This window comes from Trichechus manatus, unplaced genomic scaffold, assembly GCF_000243295.1.
Source record: "Trichechus manatus latirostris isolate Lorelei unplaced genomic scaffold, TriManLat1.0 scaffold00080, whole genome shotgun sequence".
NCBI classification, from domain to species: domain Eukaryota; kingdom Metazoa; phylum Chordata; class Mammalia; order Sirenia; family Trichechidae; genus Trichechus; species Trichechus manatus.
The window spans coordinates 10,363,211-10,379,181 of record NW_004444016.1 but is presented as its reverse complement, the minus strand read 5'-3'; the positions used below and the strand labels follow the sequence as shown (position 1 = coordinate 10,379,181).

The 15,971-nt window shown below is 41.3% G+C and overlaps 1 protein-coding gene across 5 annotated transcripts in view; it reads right to left on the bottom strand.

The window, feature by feature from the left end:
• ARHGAP26 (Rho GTPase activating protein 26) overlaps window positions 1–15,971 on the bottom strand; it is a 550,033-nt gene that overhangs the window by 348,776 nt on the left and 185,286 nt on the right. For all 5 annotated transcript variants that reach the window (XM_004381135.1, XM_023735643.1, XM_023735640.1 and 2 more), the window contains exon 11: window positions 579–657. In XM_004381135.1, the coding sequence (XP_004381192.1) occupies window positions 579–657 (79 nt within the window). The remainder of the gene's footprint in view (window positions 1–578; window positions 658–15,971) is intronic.

Genomic DNA, 15,971 nt, shown 5'->3' with positions numbered 1-15,971 from the left:
TTTGCACCCTAATTCATGGAGCCATCATATGGCCAATAAAAATATTCAGAAAATCGGACTGGACTCTGCCTCTTCTTGGGACCCAGGGTGATACAACCGCCTTGACAAAGGGGGAAATTCTAGGGTAGTACCATGCAGAATGCAGTCCCTGGGTGCTGTAAACAGTTAAAGTGCTTGGCTGCTATCCGAAAGGTTGGCACCCAGCGGTGCCTCAGATGAAAAGCCTGGCAATATACTTCTGAAAAATCAGCCACTGAAAACGCTATGGAGCACAGTTCTACTCTGACATATACGGGGTCACCATGAGTTGGAGTCAACTCAGCAGTAACTGGTTTGCTGGTTTTATCATGCAGAACCCATGCCTTAGGACTCAGAGGCCAAAGCTCAGGAGCCATATCCAACTGGAAGCAAATATAAATAGCCACAAATATCAACATAGGAAGATAAAACTACCTGTAGTACACTGGTCTTGAGAACCCAAGGCTTTAGAGCAACAGCGAAAAAAATCATTTCACTAAGGAAGCAACAAACAACTCAGGACCTTTTTTCTTGCTCTACTTCCCTGAATTGTTACTTACAGGTTCCCGGCCATCCATGGCTTCCATCCAGAGCCTCCGGTCCTCTTCCGACAATGCCTGCATGGTGATAACCCCTGGCCTGTAGAGAGAGAAGGAGCATGGATGCGAACTCAGTGCCATAGGTAGACAGATACTGGCAAAGGTGAACCTTAAAAGAAACATCCACTCAACAGAGTGAGAGGTTGCTGGGGTTAACAACACAAGGAGAGACACAACACTCAGCTTCTCTAAGGCACCCTCAAGTCTGAGAAAACCAAACCACTTCACCAAATCCCTCTCACTAAGGTATCACCCTACTCTACAGTTATGGGAGACAGATGCGTGTGATTCCTTTAGATCCTGTTCACTCCTCGAAATCTTATTCATTTCTATTCCCCAAAATGCTTAACAGGGTGCTCTACTGACAGGAGAAGTGCAATAGATATTTATCGAAGTGAATGGAATTGTTGAACTCAAGATAAAAAGAGGGCTTTGGAACTAGGTAGAGTTGGTGGTTGCACAACTTTGTGAATGCACTAAATGCTACTGAATTGTTCACTTTAAAATAGTTAATTTTATGTTATGTGAATTTCACCTCAATAAAAAAAATTTTTTGAAGATAAAAAGAGAGGAAAACATTCAAACTGGAGGGATCCCTATCTCCTAATATCTAGATCAATGCTCACAAACTGCTTTTGACATGGAAGAGTATGATGGAGGTAACTGGCTTTGTAATTAAGATTAAGAGTGTGTGTGTGTGTGTATTACATATATGTACACATATATATACTTATCTATATATTTTTTAAATGAATACTTACCATGTTTGGTGCTAAGTGCTTTACCTGCATTAACTCTTTTCACTCTCTGACTGAAATCTGCTTGCTAGTTAAAAATGAATGCAAACCCTCCAGAAAGCATACACACAATATTAAATATCTGCCAAGTTCCCATTACAGATGACATTCCACAGGAGACAGAGGCTTGTGCCATAAAATGACCTTGAAAGAAGGCTATAAGTCCTCTGTGCTCATTAAAGCAGGGTCCTGAGCTGGACCTCAGAAAGGCCATAAACCACCTCCCCCACGCCCTAAATGTTTATGCATTTTTCTGTAGAAACAATGCAAACTGCCCATCAGATTCTCAAAGAGAACTGCAACCCTCAAAAAGTTAAGAATTGCTGGTTTAAACGTACATCTTTAAAATCTGAGAAAGTCCAAAAAGGAGGAAGAGGTCCAGTGAGCCAAATCTAAAGTCCAATTACCTTCTAAGTCCACAAGTACCGTTAATGATCAGAGAGCAACACAGTATTGACACAGCTTGACAACACCCTGAGCAGCACAAGCCTGGGCCCTACGGACACCCACTCCTGTTAATTCTGACCCCTAATAATCAGTCACTGCTCCTGGCTTAAGTACACAGTTCTAATGAGTATGCTAGACTTAATATGTTTATTGTATTTTAAAAATCACACTGGCTTCTTTTCACTGATCACCCCTCAGCATCACCTAAGAAATAGTTTTCAAAGATGTACACATGTAAGTGCAGGGGGATTAGGGATATCCACATTGGGGCAGGGTGTGAATGTATGAGGATGTGAACAAATGTGTGTGTGTGTGTGTGTGTGTGTGTGTGTGTGTGAGAGAGAGAGAGAGAGAGAGAGAGAGAGATTGATTGATTACTACTAACTGGCTGTGTCCTAATTAGCCTTGGACCAGTGAGATAGCTTTTCTGAGCTTCAGCGTTTTACAGGTAAAATGAGAGATGGGATGGGACTTGCCTCTTGAGAAAAACAAAGGTAGGTAGGTAGGTGGGGGGGGCGGGGGGCAGGTGGACAGGTGAGTGCATTGAGGATGAGAGACAGGCGGGGAGAGGTGCACTGATTCCCAAGAGGGCTGTTATTCCTGTGAAGGCCACAACGGGCTCTGGCACCATAACACAAAGATGACTCAGAAGATGAAGTAACTATTCTCTCCACCAGCACCTGCCAGGGCCCTCCTCTTTCCAAAAATTCTCACTCTCAGATCCAACTGCCCATTTCCCACCATCTGCCATTCAGCGTGCCAGAATTACTGGGTGCCTGCAGACTGTGCCGGAGGCTGCGGCTCCACAGAGCTGACCCCGTGGCCTGGGGGCACAGTGTATTGATTCTGCCCTTCAACCTTTCAAACAGCCAAGCACAAAGTTTTAACAACTTTGAAATAAAAAAGTCTACGAAGCTACCATCCAGTGCAGAACTCTCAATTCCCTGGACCTTTGAGTGACACTCCAAGTGCTGTACCTGGACCCCCTGCTTTAGAATCAGGCATTCCTTTAAAATAGAGATTCCCAGCCCAACCCCACCCTACTGGACCTGAACCTCTGGGCTGGGCCTGAGAACCTGGATTTCAACCAACTCCCCAGGTGATCCTGACATACAGTTAAGTCTTAGGCCCACTGCCCTGGGCTGCCCACACCATCCCCACCCTTTTCCTTCCTGCTCCCCCTGCACTGGAAAGCAAAAACACCCTCCTTGACACTGGGGTCAAGTACCAACATGTCTCCAGTTCATTTCCTGCTAGGTATTCACTAGCAAAAAGTGAGACCACAATAGTTGCCTAGCATACCAAGATCTCAGGACTTGCAGGTGTCACTTCAACTTCATGGCTCAAGGTGTGAAATTTCCACCCAGAGCCACAAAGGGGAGGTTCAGATAAACTCAGAGGCTGTGAAGGGTGGGCCACTTGGCCTTGGTAGCCAGGAAAGTCAACAGGATTTGTTTTTATTTCATGAAGAAATATCAAAATACAAGTTCTTTTCCACATTTTTTTTTGGGGGGGGCAAGAAAAAACTGATTAAATTGGATTTAACACACTTAGTTGTAATCCCATCACCCCACAATTTACATAATTTTTCTCTCAGCCTCATATGTGCATCTGGATTATAGGACTATCCTTTCTAAACATTTAGAAAACGTTAATTCAGTTCCAAGTTTCTTTGCTTTCATTACACACTATTACACAAATCTCTTACTTGTGTTTGAATTTCCTAGAACCAAGATAAAAGGGCTAACTTTCTTTATTTGGGAATCAAGAAATAATTTTTCTTCTACATTTACACCCCTGATGCCCCTACTGACTACCATCTGGCAAAACAAAATAACACACGCAAAATTCCCAACAATCATACATTTTCAGTGCCAATCTCTGGAAGACAGCACATTAACACACTCCTGAATGGAGGCATTGAAAAGGCTGACAATACCAAGTATTGGCAAGAAAGTAGAACAACTAGAACTTTCATAAATCAATGCCGGGAAAATGTATTCGTAAAATCACCTTGGTAATATCAACTAAGGCTAAACGTACAACTGCTCTATGACTTTGCAATTCAACCTCGAAGTATACAACAAGAGAAATGAGTCGAAATGTACAGCAAAAGACACAAACAAAAATGCTCATAGCAGTTTTATTTATAATAGACAAACCAAACCCATTGCTGTCAGATTGATTCTGGCTCATAGTGACCCTACAGGACAGAACAGACGGCCCCATAGGGCTTCTAAGGCTGTAATCTTTACGTACATCACTCACTTGAAGCACTCACTGACGAAGATCAAAGACTACTATAGACTACACCTTAACATAAAGAAAATAAAAGTCCTCACAACTGGACCAATAAGCAACAACATGATAAGACTGAAGTTGTCAAGGATTTCATTTTACCTAGATCCACAATCAACGCCCATGGAAGCAACGGTCGAGAAATCAAACAACATATTGCATTGGGCAAATCTGCTGCAAAAGACCTCTTTAAGGTGTTAAAAAGCAAAGATGTCACCTTGAGGACTAAGGCACACCTGACCCAAACCACTGTATTTTCAATAGCCTCATATGCATGCAAAAGCTGGACAACAAATAAAGAAGACAGAAGAAGAATCGATGCCTTTGAATTACGGTGTTGGCGAAGAATATTGAATATACCATGGACTGCCAAAAGAATGAACAAACCTGTCTTGGAAGAAGTACAGCCAGAATGCTCCTTAGAAGCGAGGAGGGCGAGACTTCATCTCACATACTCTGGACATGTTATCAGGAAGGACAGTCCCTGGAGAAGGACATCATGCTTGGTAAAGTAGAGGGTCAGCGAAAAAGAGGAAGACCCTCAAAGAGCTGGATTGACACAGTGGCTGCAACAATGGGCTCAAACACAAAAACGCTTCTGAGGATAGCGCAGGACCAGGCAGTGTTTTGTTCTGTTTTACACAGGGTCGATATGAGTCAGAACCAACTCGATGGCACCTAACAACAACAACAATCTTTACAGAAGCAGACTGCCACATCTTTCTCCCGCAGAGCAGTGGTGGGTTTGAACCACTTACCTTTCAGTTAGCAGTCAAGCTCTTAGCCACTGTGTCACCAGATCTCCTTAATAGCCAAGCACGGGGGGAGGGGGAGATGATGGACTAAATACCCATCAATTAAGAGGATAGATGAATAAATTATATATTTGAACAAAGGAAAATTACACAAAAATTTTTTAAAATAACCAATTACTACTACACACAACATGAATGAATCACATAGATATAATGATAAGGGAAAGAAGTCAGACACAAAAGCCTGCAAACCGTGTAATCCCATTTATGTGAAGTTCAAAGACAGGCAAAAATCATCCATGGTAAAAGAAGTCAGACAGTGCTTTTGTCTTGGGGAGGGGGGTATGAGCAGTGACTGGAAAGGACATGAAGGAATCTTCTAGGGTGATAGAAATGTTCTGAATCTTGATCTGGGTGGTTACTTCGTGTGCGTGTGTGTGCGCACGCTCACAAATGCTCATGCTCGCACGCATGCACGCAATGTCATCAAGATACAGAATTAAGATTTGTGCATTTTACTATGATTATACCTCAATAAAAAACAAAAATGGTCAAGAAATACGACTTCTCAGCAATAACTTAGGCTCACTAGTTATCCTGACTCTAGTGCTTCTTAGCTCTATCACCCTGGTAGGCAAGTAACTGAACAATTCTATGCCATAGTATCGTCTTCTTTAAAACGCAGATAATAAGAGTTCTTACTTCATGGAGTTGTTAAATGGGTTAAATGAGATGTGTGTTAAGTGTCTGGCACACAGTAAATGCTCCAAAATCATTGCTATCCCAGAGGCAAAAAGGGGGAAGGGGGAACAGGATGGCAGGTGTAGGGTAAGGTCAAAATTCTGAGGGAGAAGGGGATATATGTACAGTTTAAAAAGATAAAGCAAAAACCACAGGTGCTTCTGATATGTATGACCTCACCCCCAACACACTCAACATTAAAAAAAAACCATTGCCGTTGAGTCGAATGCGACACATTCACATACAGTATTGGAAATCACACCTCTACCACAAAGCAAGCCGGGCGAGGGCTGAGGGGACACACAGGCTCTGACATCACAGCCATTTCCTTTTTCCTCCTGAGCAAAGCATCACAGCGGCCTACTTCCCCCTTTTGGAATTAATGCTCAATAACTGAGAAGATCAGAGAAAGGGTCTTTTAGCAAATCCTAGCAAAATCTTCAAAGGCACTCTTCTTTGCCCACTAGATAACAGAAAGAGCAAATGACTTGAAATCCTTTCTAGAGCTCAATCCTAAGATTCTACTTGAAATATAGCACCTCCTTTTCACCCTGAATAAGTCCTTGGTTACACCTATATCTGGATCAGCTCGGGAAGCGGGAACAAGATCTGCAATTTTCTCTAAACGGGCACCCCTCTCTCTCATGCTCTGGAGTGATACAAGATGGTTATTCATCTGTCATGGGGCAAGCTACCCACCACCACATCTCCTCCAACCCTGGTCCCCAAAAGAGCCCACAGAAAGCAATACATCTTTTAGCAACACATTCAGGAGCCTGGGCCCACTGGTGTCAGCTCACGGCCTTCCCACCAGCCAGGAGCAAGCAGAAGCAGAACCAGTCCTCGTTCCAAGGTTGCTCGGAATTAAAGTAGCTTTCCTACCCTAATCTTTTTCCTCAATCTGAGTCAACAGGAGTGATCTCAGTGGTTTGGCAATTTACCCACTTCCTACTGGACTAGGAAATGCTATTACTACCTCCACCCCACTGAAACAAACACACTCAGAATCTAACAGCATTGTTCTTCCTAAATCAACCTCCAAAGATCTAGTGTTTACTCATTCGTAAGAGTATAAATCTTCTGTTGGCAAGAATCCATTCCCCAGTTTCTGTCCACATTACTGTATGTTTAAGAGTCAAGTTCAGAGTGAAAGAAAGACTTGGCACCATGGAAACACACATTCTCACAGCCTGTGTCTGACATCTGCCTCACTACGCTTATATAGGAAGGCAGAGGGACGTGATGAAGGCTTAAAGAATGGACTGACATCTACAGATGAAAAGAGTGTGGCAAGTGCCACGGACGGGAAATGTCACGTGGCTATTTGGTTCTAATGTGCTACTGGGAAAAATAATTCCTAACAGTTTCTGGGCAATTACAAGGGTCCAAAGGCTCAGTAGATCTTCATTTACACAAAGATATGCAAGAGTTTCATTTACACAATACGGCCAAAGCCATGCAGAATAGTCTTGCAGAATGACATCCTGTCCATGCCTGTCTGTCTGAGATTGTAGACTCAAATGTCTTTCGAGACCAGGTAAGTAAACAAAATGAGTAAAACTGGATAAGAAATTCTTCACTGTCCCAGGGAAAATAGGTTTGGTCTCATTTTCCTTGAAACATGCAGCCAGCCATTTGTCTTTCCATTTTGCATTTTTGCTTCTTGATAAAGACACTTGTTGTTAGTTGCTGTTGGGACCCCAAGTATGCAAAGTAGAACTGCACTCAATAGGGTTTCTAAGGCTGTGATCTTTTGGAGGCAGATCACCAGGCTTTACTTCTGAGGTGCCTCTGGGTGGGTTTGAACCACCAACCTTTGGTTAGTAGTCCAGCACTTAACCATCTGCGCCACCCACAGACTCCTGACATAGAAACAAAATATTTCCCCTTATAGGAAAAACAAAAGTGCAAGGGCACAGCCAAGTGGCAGCTGTCACCTGTCATCATGGTGGGGACTGTGGCAGAGTGCAGAGCACATGTCACCTAAGGGGGCAGCTGCCACTCAGCTCGACCAAAAGCTACACATGGGAAGTTGACATCAGCCCTTACGATGTTCTGATTTTAAAATGTTACCTCAGACACTCCTCAAGCCAAAACAAACATGTCTGTGGATCACCAGGTTTGCAACTTCTGGTGTCTGTGTCTGTCCTCCTCTGCTTCTTTCTACGTGAGCCCCACCCCAGGTTGTCATGCTATGTATGAAGTCATCTCATGCATTAGGGCCAACAATGGTACCTATATTTTTAATTCACCTGATGGGCAAACTCAGCAAAACATCTTCATACCATCAACAAAGGATGAACTTGGGCTACTACTGCCCTCTTTCTTCCAATACTCAGGACCAAGGATCATCAAGAAGGCAGCTATAATCTATGTCTTAGTCATCTAGTGCTGCTATAACAGAAATATCACAAGTGGGTGGCTTTTCTAACAAAGACAAATTTATTCTCTCACAGTCTAGTAGGCTACAAGTCCAAATTCAAGGCATCAGCTCCAAGGGAAGGCTTTCTCTCTCTGTCAGCTCTGGAGGAAAGTCCTTGTGGTGCATCAGTCTTCCCTCGGTCTAGGAGCATTTCTGCCCAGGAACTTCAGGTTCAAAGGACACACTCTGCTCCCAGCACTGCTTTCTTGGTGGTATGAGGTCCCCAACTCTCTGCTTGCTTCCTTTTCCTTTTACCTCTTGTAAGATAAAAGGTGGTACAGGCCTGTCTTAGTTATCTAGTGTGGCTGTAACATAAACGGATGACTTTAACAAAGAGAAATTTATTTTCTCACAGTCTAGTAGGCTACAAGTCCAAATTCAGGGCATCAGCTCCAGGGGAAGGCTTTCTCTGTCGGCTCTGGAGGAAGGTCCATGTCATCAATCCTCCCTTGTTCTAGGAGCTTCTCAGATGCAGGGACCCTGGGTCCAAAGGACGCGCTCTACTCCCGGTGCTGCCTTCTTGGTGGTATGATGTCCCCTGTCGATCTGCTCACTTCTCTCTCTTATATCTCAAAGGAGATTGGCTTAAGACACTATCTAATCTTGTGGACCTCATCAATATAACTGCTGCTAATCCATCTTATTATATCATAGTGATAGAATTTACAACACACAGGGAAATCACATCAGATGACAAAATGGTAGGTAATCATACAATACTGGGAATCATGACCGAGCCAAGTTAACAAATATTTTTGGGGGACACAAATCAATCCATGGCAATTTACTTCAGGGAAACCTGTGAAAACTGGACCTTGATGGGACTGCCTTGGTTTTCCAGGTCTCATAAGTTTTCTGCCTTTGACAGAGTGCAGTCACCACTTTTCTACAGCTTTTTACTTAGTGGATAATATTTTAGTTTTCCTTCTCTGAGAGGTTTTCACCTTACACAGGTTCCGCCTTTCATAGGTTTTACTCTATTTGGAGACAGAAAGCTACGAATGCCCTGAGATAATGAACCCCTGAAGATCCTTCTGCATTGCAGGTCTTTGTCCATGAGAATTCATAACATGCCATGATAATCTGGGTAGGGTATATGCCATCATACAGAGGGCTGCTATGAGTTGGAATCAACTCAATGGCATACAACAACAACATACAGATGTATACATATCAAACCAAACCAAACTGAACCCACTGCCGTCAAGTCTATTCTAACTTGTAGAGACTCACGGGGTTTCCAAGGCTGTAAATCTTTACAGAGGCAGACTGCCACATCTTTCTTCTGCGTAGCAGCTGGTGGGTTCAAACCACCAACCTTTTATTTAGCAGCCGAGTGCTTTTAAACACTGTGCCACCAGGGCTCCATAAATGTATACATATAAATTATATATATGATTATATTATGATTCATTGTAATATAATTCTGATAAACTAAACCACAAAATTTATAATAAAATAGAGGAGGATAATCTATTATTGACCTTGGTCCAAAGGTTTACCTAATCACAAATACCTCCTCTTCCATGGTCCTCAACACTACTAACAAATGTGCGAAAGTCAGAAACACAGAAGTTGCAGACTGGCAGTTCACAAACTGCAGCTAAGATTTACTGGGTGTTTATTATGTGCCAAGCGCTGTGCTAGGGACTTTACTTGCATTAGCATTTATTTCTCACAATAACTATATAAAGTAGGCACTATCATAATACCTCTTTTTAAAAGTGAAAAAAACTTGAAACTGAGAGAAATTGCCCAACATCACACTGCTACTAAGTGACAAAGCCTCAACTTGAATCCAGGTCAGCCTGACTCTAAAGCAAAGTCCATACCTTAACCATAATGCTGTACTGCCCCCATGTGCACACAGGATCTGTGCCCTGAGACCAGGAGACTGGCTACTACTGGGAAGGAGGGGACTCTCTGTCTGCCTGTCTTTCTCTCTCTCTCTCACACTCACACACACACACACACACACACACACACACACACACACACACCCCTTAAGGCATACACCCTAAGAAGTTTTTAGAAGCAGGCTTCTGGTCAATTACTTAGAAAAGATCTGATCATAATAAATAAAGGAATCATAACCTATTAAAGCATGTGGCACAGACGCCTTGGAAGGAAAGGTCCTAAAATAATTAGGACTGTGTTGTTGTTCAGTGCCATCGAGCCAGTTCCAACTCATAGCGACCCTATGTACAGGAGAACAAAACACTGCCTGGTCCTGTGCCATCCTCACAATCATTGCTATGCTTGAGCCCATTGTTGCAGCCACTGTGTCAATCCATCTTGCAGAGGGTTTTCCTCTCTTTCGCTGACCCCCTATTTACCAAGTATGTTGTCCTTCTCCAGGGACTGGTCCCTCCTGATAACATCTCCAAAGTACGTGAGAAGAAGTCTCGCCATTCCAGCTTTGAAGGAGCACTGTGGCTATACTTAGGACCATAGCAATAATAGTAATAACTTAAAGAGTAAATACTGCAAAGTACGTTAGATAATTTCTTAAAGTTTCATTTTAAAAGCAACTAAAGTCATAAAACATCAGGAAGCCAGACAAAGAAATCTTTGGCACATTAAATTACATGGCCCTTAAATTTAACAAATATTGATCAAGTACCTAGTATGTGCCAGCCACGATGCTAAGCACCAGGGACATTAAAAAAAAACAAAAAAACAAACCCCTTGCTGTCGAGTCAATTTGGACTCAGCAACCCTATAGGACAGAGCAGAACTGCCCCATAGGGTTTCCAAGGAGCGGCTGGTGTATTTGAACTGCTGACCTTTTGGTTAGCAGCTGTAGCTTTTAACCACTGCACTATCAGGACTCCACCAGGAACATAGGACATAGAAGTAAACAAATTTTAACACACTGTACCAAGAGAAAGCATTATTAATTGTTGTTACCACTGTTGATACCAAACTGAAAAAAAAAAATTTTCTAAAGAAATATTCTACTCATTTATCAATTTTTTTCATTTCTACTATTTCATCTCACAATGAACAGAAATGTGCACAAGGGGAAATTACTGATTGAACTGTTCCCACTCTTTAGATTTATGTAATAGTAAAATTGTGGTTTCTATGTTAAAAAATCAAACTCATTTTATATATATAGAAACCAGCAAATCGACTGGTATACTCAATAAATAAAACCTCAATTTCACTATGCTGGCTTAAGAGTAGCAAAAGGCTGCCTGAGTCACTCTCCTATAAAATCCATTAACCACCACACCCCATTCTCCCTTAAAGCAGAATCCAACAGCAAACAAACACTCTTGCATTTAATTAAAAAATAAAAAAACAAAACCAAAACATCTCAGCGACGAGTTCAAACTACATAAATTCTAAAGATTCGATGCACTTCTCAACAAAGGATCTGCCGCTTATTTTACAGAACGGCCAAGATGCAATTCAGAAAGTACAATATTTCCCCCACCAGAGTCCATGGAAGTCCGAGCACTAAAACACCCTCTGAGGAAGGAAAATGCCATTTCCTCTCTGAAATGTCAACGGCATTGAGACCAGTGCTCTAATCCAACCAGCAGGAAGGCAAAATCAAATATTATTTCAAACAAGGGGTGAGAAGGGGAGGGGAGGAAAAGCTAGAATCCAGGAAAAATGGATTCATCTGTCGCAAAAGATAAAGATGCACTGCACCAAGAGGGGAAAGTAGGAATGCCTGGTTCTCAGCACGCACTGGACAGCCACAGTCATTCCTCCTCTATTCCCTTTACCATCCTCAGATAAAACGGCCGTACCTGCAGCAAAGAGCCTGACACTTCAGTTCAGAAACCAAGGTAAAATGCAACTTTTAAACAGAGGCCTCATTAACTGAGTGTACTTGGCTTCTGCAGGAAAGTGGGTATAAAACGATCCACCATGAAGGAGTGGAAGAAAAGAATTTCTAGAGAAAGAATGAGTCATTTAGAATACGTTTCCTCTAAGAAGTAATATTCACATGACAATTTCTTCTAGAGAAAGCACACATACACACCCCACTGATTCATAACTGCCAATGTATAAAGGGCAGCTTTCTTTAAACTGCACCCTCTAACAGTTACTAATACATATACAAAACTGCCATCTAGAGGTTAAACACTGAAACAATGTCCGTTACATAAGATGATCCTTTTTGGAAGGGAGGGGCACAAAACTTTTTATCTTTCATAGGAAATATGTGTAAGTAACAAGTTATCACATACATAGTTTGAAAATGGACTCTTTCCCTAGTAGCATCTTTGCACATAAGCTCTTAATACACTTGATTTCACACTCACTTATAGATGGCTTGCAAAGTCTTGACACTGTAGGAAAAGGAATGCCACCAAGACCAAAAAACAAACCCCACCAGAGCTAAAAGTTCATCATAAAAAAAAAAAAAAAAACCAGAGCTAAAAGTTCATCATTAAAAACAAACAAACAAACAAAAAAAAAAAAAAACAGAGCTAAAAGTTCACCATAAGAACAACCAAGTCTCAGGTTTTAGGGCATAGGAAAATGCAAAGGTACAACCTTGTCAGATACAGGACTGCATCAGAGAGGAATATGATCACATTCCATCTTCAATACCATCCTTCAAGGTACATATGATTGTTCCCATCCTATAGATGAAGTTAAACCCAGAGTCACACAGCTAGTAAGGGCAGGTCCCAAATTCAGACTTGGGGTTGCCTCGATCTCTCACCAGCATCATGCAGCCTGTACAAAAACATACTTGAAATGAAGGTGGTGATTGATTAGAGGGTCTCGCAGGTTTTTTTTTCCCCCCAGATTTGTTATAAATCTTACTAGCCTCCACTGTTCTTACTTTAACCTGGGTTTTTTTGTCTCACCGATACACAACTACAGATTATGCATTTACTTGTTGAAGTTTTAGTTTAAATAGCAACTAACTTTGGTTGAGCTCTAGTCTCTTACACAATATAGTTCACCAAGGTCCCAAGGGAAAGAACAGAATAATCTATTTCAAAATTGCATTACCATAATAAACAAAATTGAACAACCACATGCACAGAGTACCATATTAAAAGCTGTATAAAATTATGTTATTTTGCCTCTGAATACAAATCGAGAGACACTTAGAATTGAACATATAAATCCTATCTAAGTAAACAACCAGACAACCAATACAAATAAAAGCTTATATACTATATAAATATGCAATACTTGGTAGGAAGAAGAGAACAGAGTTGATAGTAGGTGTGACAAGCTAGGCTGAGACTGGTTCAGAGGAAAGCTGGCTTCCTTTATTTATTTATGGAAAGCTTGCAAAAGAAGGAGGACTTCGGAAATGGTTTGAAAGAAAAATCAGATGAGGACTTTTAAGAAGGAAAGTCCAACAGATTGACAGTGCGTCATCAAACTTTATATCCCCACTGCCAGGAGAGTCTCTCGAATATAGTTATCCTCAATAAATAAGGAAGAAAGGAGGAAAAGAGAGAGGAAATGGAGGGAGGGAGGGAATAAATGAATTCATTACGCCATTATTCAGTCATGCCATTACTCTCTATAAGAATGGGGCGGGGGTTAGCCCCCTTCTGTGTTACATGTTCCCACAGTATTCTGGCCCTCTAGGCTTGCTGAAACACTCAACATTACTTTCAGTTGCGTAAATATTATATTTGTGTGTGTGCATTCTACACTAACTAAAGAATAAACTCCACAAAGGCAAGGACTGTGGTTGTCTTGGTCCCCATTACATCGCTAACACCAAATACCCTTGCCATCTCTAATAAGCTGTCCTTTGCTACTCACCTATGGAGAGTGTCAATGCTGGGAAAGGGCCATTTAACACTCCACACAACATTTTCAAATGTATGGACTTCTGTTGGAGTCAGCTAGTCCCAGAAAAAAATAAAGTATTCTAATTGTTTCCTTCCCCCAAGCATAAACACTGTCCCCCTCAAGAGACTACACTGATGTAGAGCATAAAAAAATAAATAAATAGAAGTCTTTTGTTTCTATTATTTTCCACATGGTTTAGTGGCCCCTCCTAAAAAACATTTGGGCAAAAATACCCATGTGTCACATCTGTGAGAAATTTCTTAAAAATAAACAAATCCAGGGATGTCAGCAGATGACTACCACCATGATTCTTTAGCTTAACCAAATATTTTCCCTAAGACACTGCATGGTGGAGTTAATTACTCAAAGCGACTGAAGACAGAGATGGGAAGTATAGCAATTCACATACCACTACCACTAAAGGCAGCTTTTAGATGATGTCCTGCTTTTACCCAGGAATTTTACACTAAATTCTCTCAAAAAGAGTTGACACACATTAAGGAATAGATTGTAAATCTATTAATTAACCGATATAAAATATAATAAACCTTCAAAATGCTCGGTGCTACAGCAAGGCAATTACAAAGGCATCAAAGAATGCTTTCTACTAGAAAGTATAAAATGTTTTCCTATATAAGAAAGGGTTTTTTTTTGTTGTTTTTTTTTAAGCTAATGTAAGCTTAGGCTGGAGCCCTGGTGGTGCAATGGTTAAGAGCCTGGCTGCAAAACCAAAATGTCAGCAGTTCGAGTCATCAGCAGCTCCTTGGAAACCCTACGGGGCAGGATTAGAGGCAGTTGTGTTAATGAGGCAGTATTCAACCTACAAGATTAGGTTGTACCTTAAGTCAATCTCTTTTGAGATATAAAAGAGAGAATCAAACAGAGAGACAGAAAGACCTCATATCACCAAGCAAGAAGAGCCAGGAGTACGTGTCTTTTGGACGTGGTGTTCCTGTGCTGAAAAGCTCCTAGACCAGGGGAGGAATGATGACAAGGACCTTCCTCCACAGCCAACATAGACAGAAAGCCTCCTCCTGGAGCTGGCACTCTGATTTGGACTTGTAGCCTCCTAGACTGTGACAGAATAAATTTCTCTTTGTTAAAGCCATCCACTTGTGGTATTTTTGCTATAGCAGCACTAGATAACTAAGACAGTCCAGAACAAGGGAGATAATTTATATGAACAGGCTGCTTGGTGAAGTGGGGTTTCTTGTCAATGGGACTGTCCAAGCATCTATCCATCCAAAAGGCTGTCAGGGGTATAATTTCTGCTTCAGTGAATGAGGCCCTCCTTATTCAATATCTTTTAGAAAAATAAAAAACAAAAAAAAAAGGCGGTTGTAGCTATACTCCCCAACCAATACAAGTAACAGACGTTCATTTAAAGTCATATCATGTTCTTGATGCTAGAGTCCTGAAACTAAATTTCAAAAGAAACCAGAAGGGAAATCTGAAGAACCATTACGTTGCTTTGAAGGACATTATACATTGATCTGAGCAATTTTTCACTTTGGGATTGAAGAAATAAGCAAGAATCTCTATTAACTTTTCAAAGTTGGAAACAATAAAACTTTTTTGAACAAAAGTCAAAGACATGAAGAGCTAATACTAGTCTGTAAAACATTTGCTCAGAACAGTCCAGAGGTGTTCAGCAGTTCCTCAGTTCTGAATCTCCCGCAAAGGTGGTTCTGAAGAAAGAAAGAAAAAAAGGAAGGAAGGCGCTAGAGAAAAGGGAATAGATAAAATGTGGCCTCTGAAATTATCTAGAAGCCAACAGAGAAGGGACTAGGATACAAAGAAGGGAGTAAGTTTTAAGATATCAAAGGTTAAAAGAAAAAAACTTGATAGAAGAATTAAAAGTAGATTTCTGAAAATATATTCAGTATTAAAGAGGATCGCTGACACACAAGTTTCAAGAGCAATGTATGTAAATCCCAGGGCCCTGGATTAAGACTTGATTTGATTTCCAGCTCATTCATGACACAAAGAGTCACAGCAGTTCTTCCTGCAGAACCTAAATGTCCAGGATTAAACCTTTCACCGTGACTTGAGGACTAACAAACTGACAGTAATACATTGGGATACAAGGAAAACAATCACCTGA